This window comes from Temnothorax longispinosus, chromosome 2 (genome assembly GCF_030848805.1).
Source record: "Temnothorax longispinosus isolate EJ_2023e chromosome 2, Tlon_JGU_v1, whole genome shotgun sequence".
NCBI lineage: Eukaryota > Metazoa > Arthropoda > Insecta > Hymenoptera > Formicidae > Temnothorax > Temnothorax longispinosus.
Genome location: NC_092359.1, coordinates 1,037,357 through 1,062,233, shown reverse-complemented (window position 1 = coordinate 1,062,233; position 24,877 = coordinate 1,037,357). Strand labels below are relative to the sequence as shown.

Below are 24,877 nucleotides of genomic sequence, written 5' to 3'. Positions count from 1 at the left end.
TAGTCAATGTAAAAATTAAAATTATGCTCATCATTTGTAAATAAACTTCATAGTTTTATTGTTTTCTGTAATAAATATAGTCTTAAACATTTTGTTTCTTACTAATTTTTGTATCACATTTATCATATTTTGAGTTGCAACTCTCCAATAACATACATTTCTTTTTTTTTTATATTAAATTAGGTAACAGATTACAAGAAATTTATAAATTGTAGAAAAGGACAAAAATATAAGTACGTCACTTACGAGAAAGTGTACATTAAAGGAAAGTTTGAGAGTGATTATTGCAGGGATTATCCTCTACAATTAATTGATTCGTAATTCATTATATTTTCTTTATTCGAAAAATTTCAATTGCAGTTATTTCAACTCCTACTTTCCCAATAGTATAATAATAATAATAATTTAGTTTTATGCCATTGCAGAGTGTATTTCTCCATTATAAAAAGTATGTTGTGAAACATTTGGGGCCCTGAGTTATTTCGAAACCTCGCCGAAAACGATGCCAGAATTTTGAACTTTGAATTTGTAGCTGGAATTTCAGCATTCGTGAAACCTAATTATGTCAGCCACAGTTGCACCAATTTCAGTTAGCGCTAATTAATTACATTCTTTTCATGTGCCTGTATCGTAAGTTTTCTTTGTCGATATAAGGATATAAAAAGGAAATACATTTTTTAATTAATGTATATGGAAGATACTTATTCTCTGAGGGAGAATTTTAATAAGCTCGCATTGTTGGTGCAACCGAACCTGAATAAAAAAAACTTTTACGAGGTGCACGGAATATTTAACTTGCATTATATGTAGAGACTCTACTTTCTATCAATAGGCATGAATAGAGCGTGGGAGAAATTTAGTAATGCGATACATACGGATGTTTTTAGGAGCTATATTGCTGCCTCCGCTAAGATTCTCTCTTACAATGTACAAAAAGACATCTATTACTACGTTTAACGTTTGCGTAAACTGCATCGCAAATCATTGTTCAATCCAAAACACGACGGATCCTATTAAATCATCACGCAGTTACTTTACATAATATATCGAAATATGTATAAAATTAATTAATCTTATAGTAAGAAATATATAAAAGCAGCAACCTTTGCCTCATTGTCAGTTAGCTTCAGAATTGACGGTTATGTGAATTTATATAATAAATATATTTACAGCGAGTTCTCCAAAGAACGTGCCAATATATTGACATACTAAAAATTATATATCGTCAGATTTTTATTGAAAAAAGTTGTCCAACACTAAAAATAGTGACAATTTTTTCCAAGACTTAATTTCATCATTACTCTTAAAGAACAGGATAATCACTTTTTTTTCACTGGACTACGAACTAATTGTGATAATGAAAGGATAATTCTCAGAAACTCTAAAATCTCGTGTCGTAAAATTTTGTACAATAAATAAATCATTTTACATCTACTATTTACACCTGTATCGACCAAGTACACGTATAACGTTTACAAAACACGTATGTATGAAAATACGAATGACACAAGCAGGCAGTTTCTTTTTCTCCCCTTCAATATCAACATAAGAGCGAAATTATCATTCCGGCAAGAAAAAAAAAATATCGGCATTCTTAACGAGACAGTAACTGTGACGCTACTATCCATAAGTTTTAGAAGGCAATGCATTTTGTACGTCAACCGGTGGTGTTTACTCTTGAGTACAAAATACAGCGTGCTGTATCCTCGTTTTATATGTACAATATATGTTCCTGCACAATAGACACAATTTGTACTCTATTCTTTGACAGTTCCAGTTTCACAAAATAGTGCACTTTGAGGAAACACTCATTATGTGCATGTCAAATGAAATCATTTCACAAACATTCTTTGTGATCATTAGGATCAATAAAATCCGTTCAATGATCATATTCACTTCTATTGTATGATCATTGTATGACATTATATACACATGTCTACTGGTGTTCATAGTCCGTTTTTATTTCAAGATCATCTTAAGTAATGCCTCAAGATTCTAATATGGTCATTTTATTGGATGGAGTCTTGAGACTGTCTTTAATCAAACTTAAGATGGTCTTAAATATAAGATCTAACTATGAATACCGGCCTTTGAACATCAATCAGTGCCGAGCCCGGAATACAATACAACTAAACAAATTTCACGCATTTAACGTAGTATTACTATCTTGAGAGTACAATCATATTTCTACCTGAATTCGATTTTTGTGCGTAAAATAAACATATCCTCGATAATGTAATCCTAAAAGAAGAAAAATACGAATATCCTTAATTTGTTTAGATCGCTATCAGACCGCGATTAAACAGATTAAAAATCAAATTATAAATAACGTATGGATGATACTCTTGAATAAAGCTAATTTTTTAGGAAATTTTAAAGAACTGTTTATTCAAACAAATTTTGTCCTTTAGAATCATTATATTCACGAGTATCCACCATACGTACAGTATACAAGTATCCTCATTTTTCACCGTAAAATAAAATACCAATTAATATTTTAAGCAAACTGTTTTTTTTTTTACTTTTATCCATACATTCGAAATAAAAAAATTGATAGATATTGCTTCGTCTCTTTCGTAATTTACTCATGAAAACTAAACTAAATTATATGTATAATTAAAATTATTCAATTAAATTATACAATTTGTTCCAGAGATACATCAGAGAAGTCGCTAACATCACAAAGTTTCGTAAAATATACCGATATGAAAATCGTCCGTATTTATATACTCAGTGTAGTTGCCATTAAGACATTTAATCTTACACATTTACATTCGATCAAATACTTGCACAAACCCTGTAGCCCGCAGGCTAGAAACGTTCTGGAAACATTTTTTGAAAATCCTGCTACTAGTAAGCAGACGGTTATGAATTATTCGAAGGATTCGAATTCGATTCTACGCGCATCGAATTGATGTTGGCGACGATTTTTAATGCCGGGCCTAATTTGATACTCATCGCCGACATGAGGTGATCTTCTTTCAGCAGCATAAGAGCTTGGCCATCAATCTCCTGGATAGCGAAGTCTTCCGCGTAATCGGCGCATCCCGGTAGACCACGTATGAAATCGCACACTTCACCCACCTACGTGAAACACATATAATTTTTCATGTAATTTCGCTCATGTGAAGATATTCAGGTATGTTTTTTTTAATGAAAAAAATCTCAAAAATATCTTTCATTACCGTCCATTTAACTGGATTAACTTTCGGCAGTGATTCGTCGGCGGAGGATGTGGTAGTCGTAGACAACGATCTCTCCTCGCCGTTTTTCTTCGTCATGTCAACATCGACGGTTTCAGTCTCTATTTCAGTCCACTGTTTCTCCGTAGCATCACGCATTTCACGTTTTTTACTGTAAACAAGATAAGTTCTTCGTTAAAAAAAGTATTTGCGAGAGAAAATATTTAGAAATAAAATAATTTGATAGTACATATAATACATATAATACTTGATGTATGTTATAAAGTATGTGTTCACCTCTTTGCGCACATCGACGAGCAGAATCGCTTTTCTTTTTTCAACTTAATGTTTTGTTCGTCGATCGCATTACCGCAACTTTCGCATTTACTGACTTGGCCGCTGGTTCCATCCTCTTCGTTCAAATAATTAGAACAAGTTTTCTTCTCTGCGATGCAAATTTTGATTATTAGCTTGAACTTAAAACGCAACATTAATCACTCACGGGAGTAAGTTACTTACTTGGCGGCTCTTCGTGTGCATCTTTTTCTGTGACTGTATGACTCCGATTAAGGATATTAGTAGTTTCCTGACTCACCGCGAATGGTTCTGATGCTGCAGTACAGATAAGAAAATTCATGTTTATATCACAGGGACACTTAATACGATAATATAATTGATAGATAAAAATGCAATTACAATATATACCTTCATGTATTACAAATCCTTCTATCACATGCGTAAGAACCTGTGGCTTTACCATAGCTTTAGGCGGCGCTTGTTTATTATTCACTATGACTGTCGCGGAGATCGGTATAGTTTGTGACTCATCACCAACTACGCCGTTCGTAATCGCGTTTACTGTATTGGCAAGCCCTGCTAACGGGTTATTGCACTGTTTCTCGTCCACTTTTGGAGCAATTGTTTCCTCGTCTTTTTTTGCCGTCTTACATTGGTCCCCATCTACGTATAAACGGTTACGAAACCATTTTATATCTTCACCCCGCATGGATTGTATCCAATAAATTTCCTATTTACTAATAAAATGATAATTAATACCTGTTATCTCCGACTGAGGTGCTGTCGTGATATCTTCCGTAGTGACAGGTACGTCGTCTTTTTTCACAGCTAACTTTACGCTATCGTCAGTTATTAACGGGGAGTTCGTGGTAGACGGTAATATCAAAGAGCACTCAGCCTGCGAATTACGGTCCGGCGATGTGATCATTATCGTCGAGTTGGTGTTATCGTGTGTCGGCTGATCCTGCGTTGCACTCACAATTGGCATCGCTTGAATTTGTGACGTACCGCTCATTATTTGATTACCCGATATAATTGTCGGATTGATAGTCTAGAAAAGAAAGAATATTCATTATTATTCTATATTCTGCGTTCTTTATTTTATGCTACAGAGAAAAAAGAATAGCTTTATCATTTTACAGTTATATGCAACATAAATGAACGTTTACAAGGCCAGTAACTTCCGAAATAGCATAGCAGTCAGTACCGGTAAAGGAATTTGTTGCATAGTTGACATCGGAGGTTGCGACATTGTATTCATCTGCGACGAGGCAGCGATCCCGACTCCAACTCCGCCCACTGAGACTACGGGCATAATGGAACGATCCGCTCCCAGGACAACGCCAGGTGGTGTTTGTTGCAGCGTCATATTCGCTACGTAATAGAAATTTTCATACTATAATACTGTCAAATATAGTTTCTATATCTATACTCCATATTAACTTTGATACTGTAAGTATCGTGTAAATATCAACTTGAATAAGCATTCTTACTCATGATGGGCTTAGTGTTCTGTATTTGGGAAGATTGCACTTGTTGGTACTGTTGCAGCTGCGGCTGTTGTTGCGGCGTATGTGGCTTCTGTTGTATGAAGACTTGTTGATGTTGTATTGTTGGTTGGGCTTGTTGCTGCTGCTGCTGCTGCTGTTGTTGTTGCTGTTGTTGCTGCTGCTGCTGTTGCTGCTGCTGTTGTTGTTGTTGCGGAGTTTGTATCGGCTTGCCACGGCCTTTCCCGCTATTGCTATTCTTTGGCTGATGGCAGAAAACAAAACGTTTGTCGTAACTTAAAGGTTGTCGTGGACGTAAAGGCAGAGAAAGTCACAAAGTGTTCAAGAGTCTATTGTAACACTCGAAATAATCTTAGGTTTTATGTTATTTTTGTATTATAGAATATATTTTATATATCATGGATTCTCAAGATAAAAATTAAATACCATGTGCTGATGTTAATATAATAACCTGTGTCTGTACTGTAGCTTGCACTCCATAAACTGTCTGTGTGGAGACAGAACTGGCGGCTCGTACATTGGCAGCCTGCACCAAGGATGACGGTAAGATGCTCAACGGTCGCTGTATGGTTGTGTTCGGCTTACCCTGTTGAGACTGTTGTTGCTGGATATCTATCAGCTTAGGTTTTCCACCAGTCGCCGTTATCTGTTGCACACCTTGTATCTGTTGCTGCGTCGCGAGAGCTAATCAAACAAAACAGTAAGACTTTTTAATTTCATTATTCTCTGTGTGAAAGTTTCGTTCATGGGTTACAAAGAAAATACCAAAAAAATTATAAACAAAAAAATACTAAATTCTTATTTTGGAAATGTTTAGGTGTATTAATAAATGAATGGAATTACTGACCATTGTGTGCCTGTAGTGGCTGTGGACTTTGTATAAACATATCAGTTTGTGCAGGACCGCGAATGAATATTTGATTAGGCGCGGCAGTGAGGAGAGTCGGTTGTTGCAATCCAGTGGTCCATACTTGAGGGGCGAATTGCCAGGGTGCAAACTGCATACCACCAGTTCTTCCACCTGAAGGTGTCCCAGTAGTGCAGGCTGTATACTGTTTGAAATATATCGTGTACTGTAGATGATAATGTTTGAAAAGTGATAAGCAAACGGAAAATATAAAGCTTTAATATCGTAGAATAAATGCTTATTTGCTATATTTACCTTTTGTACTTGGTCCTGCTTATTCGTGGACTGCTGCTGTTGTTGTTGCTGCAGCGAGGGCGGTGGTTGCGGAGAACCTAATACACCGAGTTGACCGAACACTAGCGTTTGACCACCACCCGGATTAGCAGACGTGGGTACCGGTAAATAGCCGGCGGGAAATCCCGGGACTTTGTTACCACCGGCACCTGGATGACCAGCTCCTTGTCCAGGCGAAGATGTCGTAGCCAACATGTGAGGAGTTAGTTGAGCTGTAGATTGAAACGGCTTTCCAGCTGCTATCACCTATAAAATATGCATTGTTTTTTAAAACTAGAAACGCGAATCTAATAATTATTAAAAAAGGAAAAATAGTGTATACGACTTTCAGAGTATATCATTTTTTGTTTAACTATCTTTGATAGTTTTATAACGTTATTTTATAATGTTCTAATAAAAAAAATAAATTATATTATTAATAGAATTAAAACAGTTTATAAGAAAACTGTTCTTTTTTTTCCTGATATTACATCACTTCGTGTGTAGGAGGCTTTAATTCTCACATTATTATTTTAATTATAGAGTAAAATTTTGTATATCAAAGTTTTCGAGATAAATTATTTTTAGAGAGATAATTAATTCTCTTTCATAAAAATTAAAGAAAATTGGATTATACCTGAATAGAAGAGGGATTTATGCCCGCCGGATGGAGCGCAAGGTTTCCTGGCATCAACAACGGTGTACCTTGAGTATTATACAATTGTTGTAAATGATAAGCTTGACTCTGCATTGGCTGTTGAATCACTTGAACTGCCTGCGGATGTGCAGCCATTGTAGTTATAGTGGTTGCACCTTGTTGACCAGATAATGTCATAGACACACCACCTACTCCCTGTTGCTGATGCTGTTGCATCGACACCGCAACAGCTCCCTGTAACTTTATTAATAACGAGATGCAAAATAATGTCGATATACTCACGCGAAGGTAAAAAAAACCAAAGAATAAAAATAACGTGGCAATTAATAAAACATAATTAAGTAGAATCAATAATCAAATATAATAAAAAATGTAAAATTATTTATAAAATAAAACGAAATATATAATTTTAAACAGATGTGAAAGAATAATTACTTGTTGCGGCATGCTGGCAGCTACCTGCGGCTGCACTTGAACCTGAGTAGGTACAACATTGTGAGGTCCGTTATTTTGCTGCTGTTGCTGTGGCTGCTGCGATTGTTGTTGTGACTGCTGCTGCTGTTGCTGCTGCACCTGTTGTTGCACCTGTTGTTGCACTTGCTGCTGGACCTGTAGCTGCTGTTGCGACTGAACTTGCTGCTGTAACTGCTGCTGCGGCTGAACCTGCTGCTGTTGTACCTGGGCTTGTTGCTGGACCTGCTGAGGTTGCTGCTGTACATGTTGCTGCGACTGTTGGACATTCTGCTGCTGCTGCTGCAGGTCATGAGTTGCGATCATTATTTGTTGTTGTTGCGGTTGTTGCTGAGGCGATTGCGATTGCTGTTGTGGTTGCGATGTCGAAATTCCAATCGGTTTAACATCTGTCATGTTTCCTTATACTCTTGCGTAATTAGACTACAGACGTTCTCTTAGAAAAAGAAGTATCTCTCGCTAACAGTGTTCAACTGGCGCGTAGCTCCTTTTCCTTGCCATTTTACATTCACATTCACGCCAGTTTCAATCTTCCCATCGTGCCGCATCTGCGATATAGACAGACAAACAAAGAAAATTAATTCCTGGATAATAGCCCGACTGTCGTGTCAGCTTCGCATATTTCCGCGTGCAAGGCACGCATCATCGAAGGTATATTATTTTCTTAAAAGTTTGCTCTATCGTTCGTTAACGGTCTTCTATTTTCCCATTCACAAGTTAAATGAGTAATACGATTGTATCCATTGGCAGAATATTCAACGTACTCTCTCCCGGCTCGTGTCTACGCACGGCGTTATCTTATTTTCATGTTTAAACAAAAATACCGCGGTGGGGTGTCTACTTGACGATCGAACGCGGGTTCGAGAGGCGAGCGTGAAGTAGCCATCGACGCCGCGCCATAACCTTCGCCGACAGTACGCGTGCTTTGGCGGATCCGAGAGCTCGGCGAGATTTTGTCGTCGCGAGAACGACTACTGGCACCGGTGCCTGGGAGAGGGCTGGGAGTGAAGTCAGTGAAGTGTTGCCCTACGTTTAACGTTGCATCTTTTCTTTCTTTCTCTCTCGACGGTCACGCATGCGGAAACTCCTCGGCCCGGCAAAAGTAAGTTATCTGAAAAGTTATCAACGGTTCGTCACGTTTCGCCCGATCCTAGCTCGCCGCGCTAAAGTAACGCGCGCGATCAAGCGAGCAAAACCACATGGTTTTACTCATCCGCTCGATATCGGGGCATCCGGCGCTATTTTTTTTCCCGTCGTTCGATTGAACGTTATTTATTCATCGTAAATTGGGCGGTTATCGCGGCCCTATCGTCGCAAGAATTAGAACCGAGCGAATATAGGTTAGGATTAGGCGGCGACATCGACATATAGCTATACTTAATATACGATATTAGAACCAAATCGCAGCGTATGCAGATCCTACTGTGTAATTAACACGTAAATCAAACAGGCAGACGCTTCGTGCGGCAATAATTATTTATCATAAATTTGCCTTAGCTACGAGATAAGGATAATGCTGAGTTAGCTGAGTATCTCGAAATGTTCGAGCGTTGTGAAGATATCGTGCGGACGTATGTACGGCGGAAGTAGTGATTTCATCAACTGTTTTCCCAGAGGAATACAGACACTGCAGAATATTATAAAAATATTAATCTCTATTTAACGGAGCGCGCCTTTTCCCCCGAAGAATACAGACACTGCAGAATATTGTAAAAATATTATTTATCTCTGTCTAGCCTGGAGTATGCTTTTCACACACAGTTGCATACTATCCATATAATTTCATTCCGTAATCTCATCATTTCACTTCAACATTGTCGGAGTATTACTGCAGTTTAAACACCAAATTATATATGATTTTTGTTTGACGTTCAATCTTTCCATCTGATATTGTTTTTTATTATTATATTAATATCGGATTATTATTGCAATTCTGACATTATAAATAAGTGAAAATCGACCGATTATGTGAATACACAGCAAATAAGTAGGGATGTGCCTAATTTTGATTTTTTGTGCCATGCCTAATAATATTTGACATTTTCCATTCAGCTGAAACCATGTGTTGATTATTTGTCGGTCTTGAAACATTTATTAGCATAAATATTATTGAAATGTCATCATAATGTTAAACGTCTCAATAATGTACTAATGATTACCCATTCAATTACGTGAATTTACTGTTTCAACCTCAACCTATAGGACCATGTTATATTTTTTATTGCATTTCTAATATTGAGATTGTATAACTTAACTTTGCATCTGATCTTATTTCAATCTTTTCATTTTACTTTAATATTGTTGCAGTATTATTGTAGTTTTTATATCGAAATTGTTTTTTTTTTTTTTACTTTTCTTATATCTTTTAAAGAAGAAAACATACATCCATCTTATTTCAAATTCAAGAATTGTAAGAATGTAAAACTAAATAGATTGAATACTGCACCAACACAAAACTAAGTGACGCAAATTTACTTTCTATATTGAGAAATAATTCCGCTCTCACAGAACAGCTCAATTAAGCACATTTCACAAGGAAAGGTTTTATTTTCATTTCTTTTATATAGGATGTCTCAGACTTAATCAGTCGCGTTTCACTGTAACTTGGACTTTTGTACTTTAACAAAAACCGAAAGAATTTATCACTCGTCGCAGATATTCAATGAAATACCTTAGACCTTAAATGAAATACATATAAAGGCTACGGTCAACGTGACGCTACAAATCCTTTGGAGCGTTCTTCTTCTTCTTTCTTCATTGAAAGAAAAGAGAAGAGGAATGCTTCGAAGCATTTGTAGCATCACGTTGACCGTAGCCAAAGTCAAACGATCTGTGAAGCTATATTGGGTAGACATTGTAACTTAGAAAAATTCGTTTGCTTTCTTTTTGTTATGGGAAAATCAGTTTCCTATAGCGCCTAATTCGTTCGATAAAAAAAATTCGTAGACGCGAAAAGTAGCTCGCGACAGATCCGAGATTCTCTGCATTGCGGAAATGAAATGATATCTGATTTCGAAGTGAAACTGGTACATGAAATATATCTTGCATATGTATTACAGAATATATGTATATGTATATACGTTGATACGCGAACTTCTTGTAAAAGGTTCCACACATCTGGGCCACCTTTTACAACGCTAGGGCTCGAGGCTCGATACGCTTCTCGGTGAAGAGAGAGAGAGAGAGAGCGAGAGAGAGAAAATAGAAACGCGTCGCGCTTCGAATGCACCGAGGGGGAGGGCAAGCAGGGCGAAAGAACGGAACACGGTCTGACGTCCCCGACGCCGAACTCGCATGGTAACGCAGAGCTCTGCATATCCCGTCACTCGAATAAAAACCATCACGGGAGGAATATCGATCCGGCGCGTAAACGCCGACGATTCCATTTTGGAATGTGCGCGGCGTACGCGCGCGCGCAAACGAACAAAATGTCGCGTCCCAGCCCATATATCCACCATAATTAGCGGCACGGTAATAACGAGAGGGGAGAAAGAGGGAAGAAGGGGGGAAAGCACCGGAGAGCGGGAAATACGATTGAAAGGCGGGGTGGCGTGACGGAGAGGGGAGAGAAAAATTAGGAGATGGGAGAGGGGAAGGAGAGAGAGAGAGAGAGAAAAAAGAACTGTGCCATGGGGGACGGCTAACACATGGATCTCGCCATAATGGCAATTTTATGTACAAACAGATAGTTATAACGAGAGCACGCGGAGACGCTTTTTTTTTCTCTGCGACACGCTCGCCGGAAAACGCAATAAAGCGTGGCTACTGGCTGGCGTCACACGCACGATACGGTATCCGGTATCCGGTCGTTGTCGTCGCAGCCCGTCCCTCCGTGCGAATCCGAGCGCCGAGGTGGCGGCGTCTCGCGGACGCCGACATATTGAAAATACAAAATGAAGAACACCGTTCGGAGAAACGACGGGACGGGTGTGCGAAAGAGAGAGGAGGTGGCAAACGAGTAAAGAGAGACAGAGACAAGGCACAGTGTTATCGAACAGTCGCACCGTGTCGATGGACCGTTGTCGCGTTCGGCGAAGATCGTCCTCGTCAGCGTGGTAGTCGAGTTGTATTCGTAAACGCGGTCTAGTGATAATTTTTTTTTCTCGCGTGGCACGTACAGCGCCCACGGAGAGACATGGCGAAGGGGTGGATACACTCGACGGCCGCCCTACGACAACGACGACGACGACGACGATGACGCCACCACGAGTCGACGGAGCCTCCGACACGGACGTCTCGCTTCTACCTATTATCAGGTACTCACATGGCGACTGCGCAGTCACACACCTATATATACACGCTTCGACTGGCCGCGTATATGTGTGTGTGTGTGTGTGTGTACGCACACACAGAGAGTGCGCTTACGTAGATGCACGTGTGTTATGTGTATTCCCACTCACACCACCACCACCACCTTGTCCGTCGCGCAGCACACGATGCCACCAACGGCGTGTCGTTCGCTCGTTCGTAGCGTTTTCACTTTTTTACGAATCACCGTTTTTCATTGCGCGAACAACAACCCGCGAAATTCGTTGGCGCGTAGCCTGGAGTCCGTAAGAATTGGCGATAATGGTTAATCCGTCGGTGCTATCGACGATGCCGCTGCTACTGCCGTTGCTGTTAGCTGCCTCCCTGTTCCACACGGTATAATACGGACGTTACCTCCGTAATACCCGCGCGTCCCCGACGCAGCCATCCCTTCCCGTTGTAACCCTCCCGCCGCGCGCCCCGCGTCGTCCAGCCTGCCTGCTGATTGGTTCGACGGGGACAAATCCCAAAGGCATCGTCCGCTCTGAGAAAGGCGGAGCCATCGGATATGGTGGCTATAGGCGCATGCTCACTAACGGTACCGCGTTCTCTCTCTCTCTCTCGCTCTCTCTTTCGCTCGCTTTCTCTCTCTCTCTCTCTCTCTCTCTCTCTCTCTCTCTCTCTCTCTCTCTCTCTTCCTCTCTCCTTCCTCACCGCTACCTATCGCATCCAGTCGTCCTATCGTGTGCTCGCACACAGAGACGCGAACCATTTGTTCCTGTACGTATACAGATCTATAGTCCATGCTATATTTCACAGCATAGCACCGGCAGAAACGTGCTGAGTTTTCCGAGTGCCCTGGTATCCAGCTTTACACATTTCTCCTAAGAATCTCTCTTTTTTTTTCTTTTTGTCAGAGAAATCATTGTTTATTTCCTTTTTGAATATTTAATTGGGAATTATAATTGTTATACTAATAAAAACTTTATACGTTATTATTGATAATAATGAATAATTTATTTGTTACGTTGTTCGATCATATTGTTATCTAATTGATATATATTATTAAATGACATATTCAGTGATAATTGAAAATACGTTACAATTTAAAATTGCAATTAATTAATTTTATATTTATTTATAACACACGATTGTTATTCAAACAACTTACAATTTCTATATTAAACATATTTATTTTATATGTATTATATAAGTTTTGTGAGATTTTATAAAAATGTTAACGAAAAAAACTGAAAAAACGAGTGTTATTAAACCTCTTTTAATAAAAATATTTAAAGAGATAAATTGTACAGAGATTGTTGTTACGATCTTCATTTCTTATTGCAGTGAGAAAAGATAACAACAAATTACCGCTGATAATATCATCTATTATTCATATCATATCGTAAACAACACACGATCGATTATTACCAGTTGCGCTAATCATCACCAGAAACTTTACGTAACAACGATTGCACGACCAGGATTTCTAGAAAAACTTTTTACTCCACATGAAGAGCCACTTTTTAATGCATGTAAGATTACGTATCATACGTATATGATATTATTACTAATCCAACTGTGTGTGCTTATTATTTTATACATTTACATGAACGAAAACAATCATTATTAATACTTTTAACTTACATCAAAATATTATCGTAATATCGTAAAGTTAATATATAAAAATGCACATATTTATGTATTTTGTATATCTTATTGTATATTTGTATATTTTAAATTACAAGAAATCTATGCAGAATTCTAAGAACAGACTTGCCCCTCCAAACTATTAGACTCTCTTCTTAGGAAATTTCTTGTTACATGCTTACAATTGAACGGAAAAAATTTACAAAGTATTCAAAAAGATTTCAAAGACGTGAAGGTCACTTGTTAATGGCTAATGTTTCTGCTGTGCAGGTTCTATGAGTTATATCCTTTGGAATGACTATTCCCCCTGCAACGAAACACATTGCACATAAGAGAAAGAGAGAAAAGAGTGTGTTTGCTGCGAATAAAATGAAATAAGTTCTTTTCGTCCTAACATAATATGCTCGTCTTAACATATGTTCTTTCCTCTCTCTTTGTTTTATAAAACTTTATATTATTCGAGATACGAAATAAATTTGTAAAATATTGTTTTAATCAATACGTGCGCGCATGTAATTATGCTGCAAAATAATAGTTCTTTTGTTCTTATTTACAATATTTGATTTTGGTATTCTAAAAATCTTTTTTCGCAATTTAATCCTTTCTAAGTTGCCGAAATATATAAATGTTATAATAATAATCTTAACGCTGTTAAACCAATTACAGCAAAGTAATGTGTATATAGTATGCAGTTGGAATAAAATATAGTGACGTAATGTAGCGAGAAGTTCGCACACGAAGTTTAGTATCTGTGGCCCCGTGCGGGCGCAACACGGCCCTGACGCGCAACTGTCTCTAAGCCGAGTTTATGCTTCCCGGCTCGAAACTCGGGGACTTGCGAGCCGCACGCAATTGGCTCCTCGCGTTCTTGCAGAAATTTTCCGTCCAATCGGTGCGTTCAAGTTGCTCGTAGCTGTTTTTTATTTTTTTTTTTACGCAACGAGCGTACATACGTAAGCAAAACTTAAGAAAAACAAAAAACATGGGCATCTCGCGTCCTTGACGTCCTCGACGCGACGCGGTGTCGAGGAAAGCTCCAATTTTGATGCCAAAACCTCCATGCATAATGCATCCTGCTCCGCCCAAGGCACGGGGATCCATCTTCATCTATGGATCAAGGACGCGGAGTCTCGCGTTTCGGCGGTCGGAACTTCGGCCCTTAAAAACTCTTCCACGTGTACTACCTCTGTATTTGCCTAGGACGAAGCATGGCAAGCTTATCGCGCGCAATTTTATACGCCGAAACGCGAACGCGTTTTGTTTTTGGCGATCGCTGTCGAACGCGATCAAAACCGCACGCTCAATTAAGAAAATTGTTAATTAAAAATCCTTCCGTTTACGGTACTCGATCCTACGTATGGAAACGAGTGTACCTCGACAGCATTTCCCAGATATAGAATCGTAAAAAAGGAGTAAAACCACGCTAACGTGAAATACAAGGGATTTATCGTTCATCTCCCAATACCGGTCTCGGATTTCGACGCGAGGTGCGACGGTAGGACGTATCGCGCGTAGGGTAGGAACAGTCCCGGCTGTACCAATCCCAGTAACCAAGTCCCTGCGTGAGCGGCAGACGCGCGCGCGCGCGCGTACGACGTTCTCATGCGCGCGCGCGCGCACATATATGCATGTGTATGCGCGCTTGACGAGGGTCGGGTCGGTAGATCGTGGCGTGTAGGGGAAGAGGAAGGGGGGGAGATTGCCCTATAGTCCACGTCTATGCTATGCTGCGAACGATGGAGCGTATCTTCGGCATCTGTAGTTTGCCGTTCGACCGTAGAGCTCAATGGCGCGCGGGTGGGAGAAGCGACGCAGCCAATGGTGTGGGTCGCGACGGGGTTGCCAGGGAAACAAGTTAATGATTCGGGCTGCTACCGAGGAATTGGTCTGGCCTGGGGTACGGCCGGCGCGTGTAACGTCGTTGCGTGACCGCGCATGTGCCGCGCTGCCCCCGCCAAGAGGGGGGGAGAACAGATCCTCTTTCTCTCGCTCGCGCCCGTTCGTATCGCGCGTCGTCCCGTCTCCTTCCGTCTCGTTCCGCCTCGATTCGCCTCGAGTCTCGATATAGTCATGGTCGATGTCCGTGAATTGGTCGCGCGCAGCGCCTGTGTGCGCGCGTATACACGGTTGCGTGAGCACACGTACACGTGTGGCCATCGCTACTATCGCGAGAGGCTCGTGTGTTCATTCTGATTCGACCGGTATACACACATACGCGCTCCGTACACGCGGCACGCTATATCACGTGTAGGACGCGGCGGGCGCGCGCGCGCGCGCGCGCACACAGCGCTTAAATCGTCGCGACGATTGGTTCCCTTCCCACCACGCTCGATCTCTCTCCCTTGAAATTTTCTCTCTTCCCTCTTCCCTTCCCACCCCGGGCCGCTCTTTCTTCTCTTCGTATGTCCATCGCGGTTCCCTCTCTACCGCGGGCTCATTTCACTGCCATCTCCTCCTTCCCACACTCAACCGTCCCCTCCCTCTCCACCCCCTGACCTCCTTTTCCCCACACAAGTCTGCTCGGTAATATACCGCCGCATATCGTTCGATGATACACGACGGGGAAGGGGCAGGAGTAGGAGGGCTTCCCCATCGAAAGATTCGCTGTAGATTATAATATATCCGATGTCTGCATCCGATCGGTCCTCGAATTAACGTCGAGAAAATGGTAGCGACCGCGCGGAGACGGGATGGTTGGGGGGAGGGGAGCGAAGCGTAATTGCCGAATGCCGTGCGAGTGCCATGACGGACTCGTCGTGTTGGGGCAACGACGCTCGAGGGCATCGGGCCATCCTCTTCGTCGCGGAATATCCCGATATTCGATTTGCAATATAATCTTCGCTCCGAATGAGAGCGTCTCTCATTATCTGACTGCGCATTACGTGCAAATTAATATCGTTAATTCTTAATTTAGCATAATTAATTGTATGGAACGGTCACGCCATTACGTTTTATATTAGCCTGGCAAAATCGAAAATTTAATACATCTTTATGGCTCTTTCGGTTTCTAATTTCAAGTAATGAGCCAGCAATTTTACATCAGATTGAGCGCCAAGAAAGAAATATATATCAAGAAACACACACATATAAAAAGTTACAAATATAAAATACACATAAGGATACATACAAATATAAAATACATATACAAGGGGCTACATATTTACAAGTCGGTGCACGTATTGCAATTTGATACGAGTGATATCGTTATTATCTCCCACGCGGCCGATTAGGGGGGGTTAACGATCCGACTCCACACGATACTCCAAGACAATCGTTCAGGAATCGTAAGACTTGCCTGTGCAACATTTGCGACACACGTTCATGCTGAGAATGCAATCTCTTTCGCTATAAATTCCGATCTATATCGGCTAATTGTTCTACAGGATAATAATCTCGTTATCTTTACGAGAGAGTAAAAAATTTCCTCTTTAATATCTGCGTATAACAGCCTCTTTTAATATGGCACTTGTATATACGATGAGAGAGAGAGAGAGAGAGAGAGAGAGAGGAAGGGAGAGAGGGAGGAGACAGAAGGGGAGAGAGAGAGAGAGAGAGAGTTTATTATGTTATACGTATTGCCAAAGGTTGCGAAATCGGTACAATCTCAGCGAGTTCAATTTCCGACGCTGTAGACATGCGAAAAAGACCCTTATGTCGGACGCTGTGTTTCGTTTATTCGTGAATAAGCAGAAGATTCATTATCGCACGTGTATATGCTATCCAAATACAATCTTTGCGAAGTTATATACTGATATCGATCCTCTAACTGTAAAACAAATGTGTAAAAATTATGTGACCAAGTTCAAAAATCACAAAATTTATAACGCAAATGTATAAATTTTATTATAAATTGTGTGATTTTTAAACTTGCTGTTCATGTAAATTTTACACTGTACAACGTGAGTGTATTTGCCCAACTTACAGAATATTTATAATCTTCTTTATTCCCTACTTAAGAATTTAAAGATTAATCATTCATGTTACATTCATTTACTGACTATTTTACTTTAAAGTAAATATATCCGTTCATAAATCTCGTCACCGTTTCTTTTTGGGAAATACTAAAAGATATAAGCGGGCTATTGCATATTAGATAACAAGCTAAGCACATATGCTTTCGTAAAGTCAAACATTTGATTGATATTCATTCGTCCATTAGTTTATTGTTGAAGTATAAATATTTCTAAAATTGTCGGCCGGAAAGATACGTTTGTCTCCATTGTGCTCAATATTTAATTCTTTCAAAAGGCCTGATGGGACTTTAACGAGTCCCGCGGTGCGTCTACAACGAATCGGTCGAACGAGCGGCGTTCCTTGGGCGGTGCTGTTCTCCATTGTGTTCCTCGAATTTGAGAAATGAAGACGAGTTACGCCCGTCTCGCGATGTCGCTTAACTATGACGACGCGACGGGTTTTATCGATTGGACACTTAAGATTTCAGCGGCTGGATTAAGCTTCATCGATCCATCGCTTCTATTTTCCACCTGCCGGCCACGCTAAAATTAAGTTCTTAATAATTCCCTCCCTCCACACGGTTTTTCGCGGACGTCGAACGGTCTAACGGACGGATCGCGAGTTGTTGTCGCCGCGTAGGACGTTTATCGCGGGACCGATTAATTATGGACGCAATTACGGAACGTCCGCGGGAAACGTATTCTATCAATCGAAAAATCGCGATGCAACCGAACGTGCGTGGGGATAAACGCTCGTTTATTCGTGTCAAATCGCGATATATATATATAGGGCACTATGAACACCGTACACCGTGAAAAGGGTATGATTTACATATCGAATAATATTGCACAGAGCTCGCGAAAGAGCACTCGAACGAAATCCTGCTAATTGCACGAATACAATTGCAACGTGGAAATTATAATACCTTTGTTACGCGTCAACGAGCGCGTGGAAACGGTAAAGATATCACAAAGCGCATCTCGTTTACTCTCTTGCCACCAATTTTCTTTATGCGCACGGAGAAATCGGTTTTATTCGTGCGCCCTTATTATATGTCGCGATTCTTTTTACTCGATTATCCATAATTTATCAATGGCGCGGAAGGGAAATGGAAAGCCTCGTATCGTTTGTATGGACACAGGTGGAATTATATATAGAGATAGAATTACATACATTATACGGTATGAAGGATATGTTGAACGTAAAACGGTAACGATGTTTCTGATGCGTCACGAGGTCTTTCCAAAGGCGCACCTTTAGTCCGGAATAATTTGAAGAAAATTACTGTGTTAGGTGTTTTTTTTTTTTTTGTTATTCGACTCACAATCGTTGTTTAATTCCCGTTTAATTCGGACCTGGAGTGACTCGAATTCGCATCCCAATGGCAATTTGCGAAATGATATACGACACTGACCTCGTATACGACTGTGGATAAAAGGCGTTAAATTTGCAGTCACGGTTCGCCGAATAATCGCGTAATCGGTTTTGATAAAAATAGTCTCCTGTTACGAGGCGACGAGGAGACGAGATATGATTATTGTCTCTCGTCAGAGGAAGATCAAGAATTAAGATGTTATCTTGGTAGGTCGCTTCCTTGTATATTTTGATTCATTGGCGAACTTCATGGAGGCCAATTCGCAGAAGCTCGTATCTGAGGAACTTTATCGAGGTTCGGGGAAAGATGCAGTTTCATCTCTTCATACGTTGTCTCTTTCGAAATGAGGTACAATAATAAATTAGGTCCAGAATGCTATAATAGACAATAATAAATAATGACAAAAATCGTCATGCTATGAAACAATCACCACGTTCAATGGATTAAAAAAGAAAAAGTCCTTTTTCCTTAATTTTTATTCTTAAATATCTTCACAACGACATATCGATGGAACGAGCTTAACGATCGCATTTTGACGCCAAATACGAAAAGTCTAAAAAAAAAATCGATCAACATTCGCACGTAATCAACGTTCACACGTAAACTGCATCTCTAACTTGTATTGTTCACTGAACTTCAAGTGACTTCGCGTTCTCAAACTCGTTAGAAACGCATTAATAAGGGTTATCACATCGGATGTTGAGAAATAAATTCCAAAGTTCTTATCGGAGAGAATGTCATTTACACTCGAGACGAATATTTCTTCTTAAGATTTAAAACTGGTGCTTACAACAGAAGATACAGAAGATATGCGATAGTGTCTGATATCGATACCGAAGAAGAAGTATCTGGATATAGATTGTCGGGTGGATTCCCCGCAAACCGATAAATTCGGTTATATTGTATAAACCAACACGGCCGCCAGTTCGGCGCGCCATTACGCCGATCGCCGGGACATATACGCGCGCGGTTTTGTATCAATTACAGACGCGACGAATCGCGCTTTCTGCACGATTGTGCGATCGCGTGAAAGGCGCACCGCCGCGCCGCGGCCGTACGTACGTCCGGCTATAAATAGGCATGCTAAGATAGCCACGCCTTAATCACTGTAAACGCCGGGACGGACAGCCGCGTTAACGCTCGTCTCTCTGATATTGTTGCGGCCGTTGCGACAGACGTCGTTTTGAAATCCGTTGCGCGTTCGTTCGTTCATTGTGTCCGCGTCTGTCACAGTGTCACATGCCGCAATGAATTATCGTGACGATAACGATTTTAAATGGATAACCGAAAAGAATTTTAATATCGTTGTACGTCCATTAAGAAACAAATAAGGTCTAAATAAGGTTATCGTATATAAGCTGAGATGCATGGTAAAAGAATGAGTCTAATTCTCCAGATAATTTTTCATCCCAAATCTTTTCTCCTCACTCACGTAATATGCCATGAAGATACCAGAGATCTCTGCTGACACAAAAGATGAACCTAAGTTTTTGTGCGGGAAACTGAAAAGAAAAATTTAATCCAAGATAAACGGTTGTCTTTATTATATGCAACGTTATCTTCGCCTTATCTCTGCAAATCTACAATGCAGATTGGGGAGATGTTTTGTTGCTCATTTTCTTAGATTATCCCATATACCCCTTGTGACGTTTCGAAGTGACGGGATTGCTTTCGAAGTTGAAGTTACTCGAGAAGAGCGTTAAACGCGTAATTTAATATTACACTGTGCAGATATGTATAAATATATCAAGTCTTAAAATTCGAAAATAAAGCCTAAAAATTATAATTTTTCATATGTACGTATATTACAGATGTCAATTAATTAACATTATATTTGGCATGATACATTTTTTAGCGTAGAGGATGTGAATTGTAATTGATATGTGAAAAAGATATACATACATATAATAAAATAAATAATATAATAGAGAAAATAATAGAAAAAAATAGTACGAATTTTTAATTGCGATATACTATATGCGATGTTAATCTCATTCAATCGACCGTCATTAATTCGCGATGGATCAAATATGGCGGAGGTGAATATCGCGTTTAAGCTCTTGGTATGATGACTTCAAGATCTTATTTGTTAAATCTGTTCTTTGCAGCTATACTATATTTCTGCACTACTTCAGATAAAATGTATATGTAATTAGACATTAGGGGGAGAAAGATAGAACAGATAAAAAGTGAAAAATTCAGCTAGAGAATAAACAGAGTTATTACTCTATAAAACAAACGGTCTATTTTTATTTCCTTAACTCCCTCAATTTTGAGGGGATGAGTTAGGCTCTGTGCACAATAGAACACATATTAGAACACATATTAGAAATAAGAACAAATATTAAATATTAGGATATGTAAATGTAGGAATATTCCTATATTTACATCTTATATTTTATTCTTTTTTATTGTGCGTTACGTTTAATTATTATTTCTAATTCCGATTCCTAATATTTAATAATTATTCCTATTTCTAATACGTGCTCTATTGTGCGCAGGGCCTTATTCTTGTAAGAGTCATATATTCTCGAAAGTATTACCCTGTCGATAATAAGCGCAAGTAGAAATTCTTCGAGTAGAAGTTGACAAATGACCTGAAGATGGCGGTAGTTTCAATCAAGCAAATTATTATTTATCGTGTCGATAAATAATGCTGTAATCACGAAACTATGCTAATATGTGGGTGTGCTCCGAAATGTGCCGACGGTATTGAAATCTATACGTAACGTGATGAACTATATATAGATTCTCAGTATTTTGTCAGTACATTTCGCGATGTGTCTAATGTAATTGATTATTAATAGAAATATGAAATAATTTGTTAATAGTTTTATCTTATTTTATTAATAAAATTAACAAATTTTAATTATTAATACAAAAATTCGTTTATTTATATGAAGTATGAAGTCAATATTCGATCTTTTGTTTATCTATAAGTAAATTATTTTATTATAAATCTGAATTATTTTGCAAAATATTTTAATTGCCATTATGAAAATGGCAACTTTGCGTATCACCTGGCAATTGTGTCATTATATTATATTTAGCCATCTTTATTTCAAAGCTATGCAGTGACCTTGATATAAAACATGGTTTGAAGATGCGAAATAATTTATACATAGCGATAAATTAGTTTTGTCGCGATTAGATTTGTGAAATACAAATGTGACTTAGCTCTCGAATGTTATGTATTTATACTTATACTTTCGTCGTTATTTTATAATAAATGGTTTTAAAGTTATCTGTTCTTCCTTGATGGACTTTATTCTTTAGTGACAAACTTTTTTGAATAAATTTCTTATTCCTCTTTCCTCGCTAATCAATCGTGTGAAGCAAGGGACACCTTCGGTAACAAATATTTTTTTTCTTCGCGGTCTATCATTTTTTGTCGATTCTCTGTGAGAAAAATATAAGCTAGCTGAAGATTGTGTTCAATTTAATTGAGATTACGAATATTGATGTCTTTTTTTCTTTTTCAGGATTAATTTATCGTGGGAAATGATCGCGATGCGAGGCGCACTGATGGGTATCTTCCTTCGATGCAACGAAGTCGCTGCTCGATGTTCGGGGAAAATCGTAAGTCGCTACTATCAGACCGGTGGTGCGAAACCCGAATTAACGTCGATCAGGTACAAAATGCGACGCGGACCCTACGCCACGATCACGAACGCGGACGTTCGCTTCTTTGAGGCGTTGCTCGGCTCCAATCGCCTCATCACGGACCCGGATGAATGTGAGAGCTACAACATCGACTTTCCAAGGACCGTCAGGGGTAAGCTCAAAAGGATAAAGAGATGCGAGGGAGAATTTTTAATTATTAAATTTTTATGGAAAATATATTTGGAAAAAAAGTAATTCTTTTTATCTCAAGAGAATTCTTGTTTTGATGAAAATAATAAATATTATGTCAATGTAAGTGAAATCAGAGAATTTGCGAATCTTATATCTATACTTTATTGCTAAATAAATATTTTTATATATTTTTTTAAATAATAATAAAATAAAAATTTGGAAAAAACTACAATTAAAACAACAATTTGTTCACATATTACTTTTCTCCAAAATAAGACAAATTTCCTGTAGTGTGCTATTTTTAACACACTAAAATGTCTAAAATATCTTTTTCTGAACTATGAAGTTTATATTTAAAAAAGAGAGTGCATGTGTGACCACATGCTCGTATAGTTCAAATAGAAGAAAAATGCATCGTTAATATTTTTTTGGAGTAAAAGTCCGAAATTCTTTTACATTTTCAAATCATGTGGTTGTCGGTTATAATTGCAGGTGCCAGTCGGTTGGTGTTGAAACCGAAATCCACCGAGGAGGTATCAGCTTGCTTAAAATATTGCAACGAAAAGCGATTAGCAGTTTGCCCGCAAAGTGGTAACACCGGTCTCGTCTCAGGAAGCAACCCAGTATTTGATGAAATCGTCATCTCGATGAAGCTCATGAATAAAATTCTGGATACGAATGAATTGGCGGGTAGGTGATAAGTGCATGCAATTATGATATCAACTCAAAGATGTGATCTGAAGATTTTCGGAAGCCCTGCCAGAAAACTGGGCGAAAACCTTCAATATTTATGTTGCGATTACAGCTGCCAAATTCTGTTACTATCTAAAGCTTCTGTTAAAGTATTTAAAATTGGAAAGATTTATTTTAATTTGTATATTTTTTAAATATATAAATTAGTCTAAAGTAGAATCCTTGAGTTAAAAGAATTAAACTGAGATATTTCACCCCTCTTTTTAATGACTTTTGAAAAAATATGTTTCAGAGGCTAACATATGTGAATAGTACGCAGTGTGATTCCTTAAAATCTCACATGACCGAAAAGACATTACATAACTGTTCGTTTCTCTCTTGTGTTACGTTACATTATATTAAAAACACAAACACTTGGTGTTAGGTGTACTGACATGCGAGGCTGGCTGCGTTTTACAGGACCTGGAAAATCACTTGGCTACCGTCGGCCTTATGATGCCTTTGGATCTGGGAGCTAAAGGTAGCTGCTTGATTGGCGGTTGCGTGTCCACTAATGCAGGTGGAGTAAGACTTCTGCGTTACGGCAATCTTCACGGAAACGTCTTGGGAATCGAAGCCGTAAGTCTTAAATACAAATCGTTAAAATTATTATAATATTATTCTTTAATTTATATACATTATATGTAATTTATATATGACAGTGTTAAAAGGTATAAATAATTATATCTGTCAATATTTTTGTTGTCTAAATTACATGATATGCTTACAATTTATATAAACTAAAATTATTTTTATGTTTTTCTCATAATTATTTACTATTATATTGTAAATTTTTGAATTATTATTGAAAGTTGGGAAAGAACAAAATGATTAATTAATTTTCCAAAGTTAGAAAAATTAAATTTCCCTGTTTTTAAAGATTCAAATTTTTCTCTTTGCAGCTTAATATAATCGAAAATAATATTAATTATTTTTATAGGTGAAGGCAAACGGCGATGTCGTGGACGCACTGAACGTTCTCAAGAAAAATAATACCGGCTATCACTTGAAACATCTTTTTATCGGGTCTGAAGGCACGTTAGGAATTGTAACCAAAGTAGCTATTCAGTGTCCACCGTTGCCAAAGGCCGTGAATGTCGCATTTCTAGGTATATTTAGTGCAAATATAAAAATATGTTAGTATACACTAGATTTAATATATAAGTTAAACTACAATACACATGCACACACACATGTACAGTTGTACACCTTACTATAAAATTTTGTTGACTTAAAATATAAAAATTTAATGTTTAAGTATTTTGTATGTTAATTATATAATTTTTGCAGGATTGGCGAGCTTTGATAAGGTCATGAAAACATATCATTTAGCGAGACGCGAACTAGGCGAAATTCTTTCTTCCTGCGAAATGATGGACCGACTATCTCTGGATGTCTCCATCAACAACCTAGGCATGAAGAATCCGTTGACGAGTTGCAAAGATGGTCACGAGTTTTATATGCTTATTGAAACCTCCGGTAGCCATCTGGCCCATGACGAAGAAAAACTATCCTCGTTTGTCGAAAAAGCGATTAGTAATGATTTCATCGAAGATGGCACTTTGACTAACGAAACAACAAAAGTGGAAAATATTTGGGGTCTTCGAGAAAGAATCAGTGAGGGTGTCTTACGTGACGGATATGTCTTCAAATACGACATCTCCCTACCTTTCTCATCATTTTATGAGGTCGTCAAGGTACTTCGCAAGCGAATATCCGATCCGCGTGTTGTTAGGATCAGCGGTTACGGTCATTTAGGTATCTCTTATGCAAATAAAGATAATTTAAATGTCTAGAAATATATATTTGATGTTCACGAATAATTTC

The 24,877-nt window shown here is 38.8% G+C and overlaps 2 protein-coding genes and 1 long non-coding RNA gene across 7 annotated transcripts in view; 2 read left to right on the top strand and 1 right to left on the bottom strand.

Moving 5' to 3' along the window:
- Window positions 1-33: 33 nt before the first annotated feature.
- Window positions 34-11,953, bottom strand: LOC139809214 (uncharacterized). 3 transcript variants are annotated; one of them, XM_071771959.1, is made up of 14 exons: window positions 11,561-11,953; window positions 7,261-7,844; window positions 6,805-7,065; window positions 6,150-6,434; window positions 5,835-6,039; window positions 5,439-5,671; window positions 4,973-5,231; window positions 4,687-4,853; window positions 4,239-4,530; window positions 3,888-4,142; window positions 3,702-3,794; window positions 3,480-3,627; window positions 3,186-3,354; window positions 34-3,084 (listed from the first exon to the last, which is right to left on the bottom strand). In XM_071771959.1, exons 2-14 carry the CDS (start codon window positions 7,690-7,692, stop codon window positions 2,866-2,868), a joined length of 3,018 nt encoding a protein of 1,005 aa, XP_071628060.1. In that variant the 5' UTR covers window positions 7,693-7,844; window positions 11,561-11,953; the 3' UTR covers window positions 34-2,865. The 3 variants fall into 3 exon arrangements, with proteins under 3 accessions (XP_071628060.1, XP_071628062.1, XP_071628061.1); XM_071771961.1 differs by having other exon boundaries at window positions 11,697-11,953; XM_071771960.1 differs by lacking the exon at window positions 11,561-11,953 and adding an exon at window positions 8,061-8,199.
- On the top strand, window positions 4,145-5,596 carry LOC139809239 (uncharacterized). The gene is made up of 3 exons (XR_011731059.1): window positions 4,145-4,286; window positions 4,622-4,857; window positions 5,456-5,596. It is a non-coding gene; the product is annotated as an uncharacterized lncRNA (long non-coding RNA).
- The window catches only part of D2hgdh (D-2-hydroxyglutaric acid dehydrogenase), an 18,592-nt gene continuing 1,971 nt past the window's right edge, over window positions 8,257-24,877 (top strand). The window contains exons 1-7 of one of the 3 annotated variants that reach the window (XM_071771982.1): window positions 8,257-8,398; window positions 11,417-11,552; window positions 22,006-22,298; window positions 22,811-23,008; window positions 23,436-23,629; window positions 23,991-24,159; window positions 24,341-24,808. In XM_071771982.1, the coding sequence (XP_071628083.1) occupies window positions 11,491-11,552; window positions 22,006-22,298; window positions 22,811-23,008; window positions 23,436-23,629; window positions 23,991-24,159; window positions 24,341-24,808 (1,384 nt within the window). In that variant the 5' untranslated portion in view covers window positions 8,257-8,398; window positions 11,417-11,490. Of the gene's footprint in view, window positions 8,399-10,981; window positions 11,553-22,005; window positions 22,299-22,810; window positions 23,009-23,435; window positions 23,630-23,990; window positions 24,160-24,340; window positions 24,809-24,877 lie in introns of all 3 variants that reach the window. The other 2 variants (XM_071771981.1, XM_071771983.1) reach the window with 2 other exon arrangements.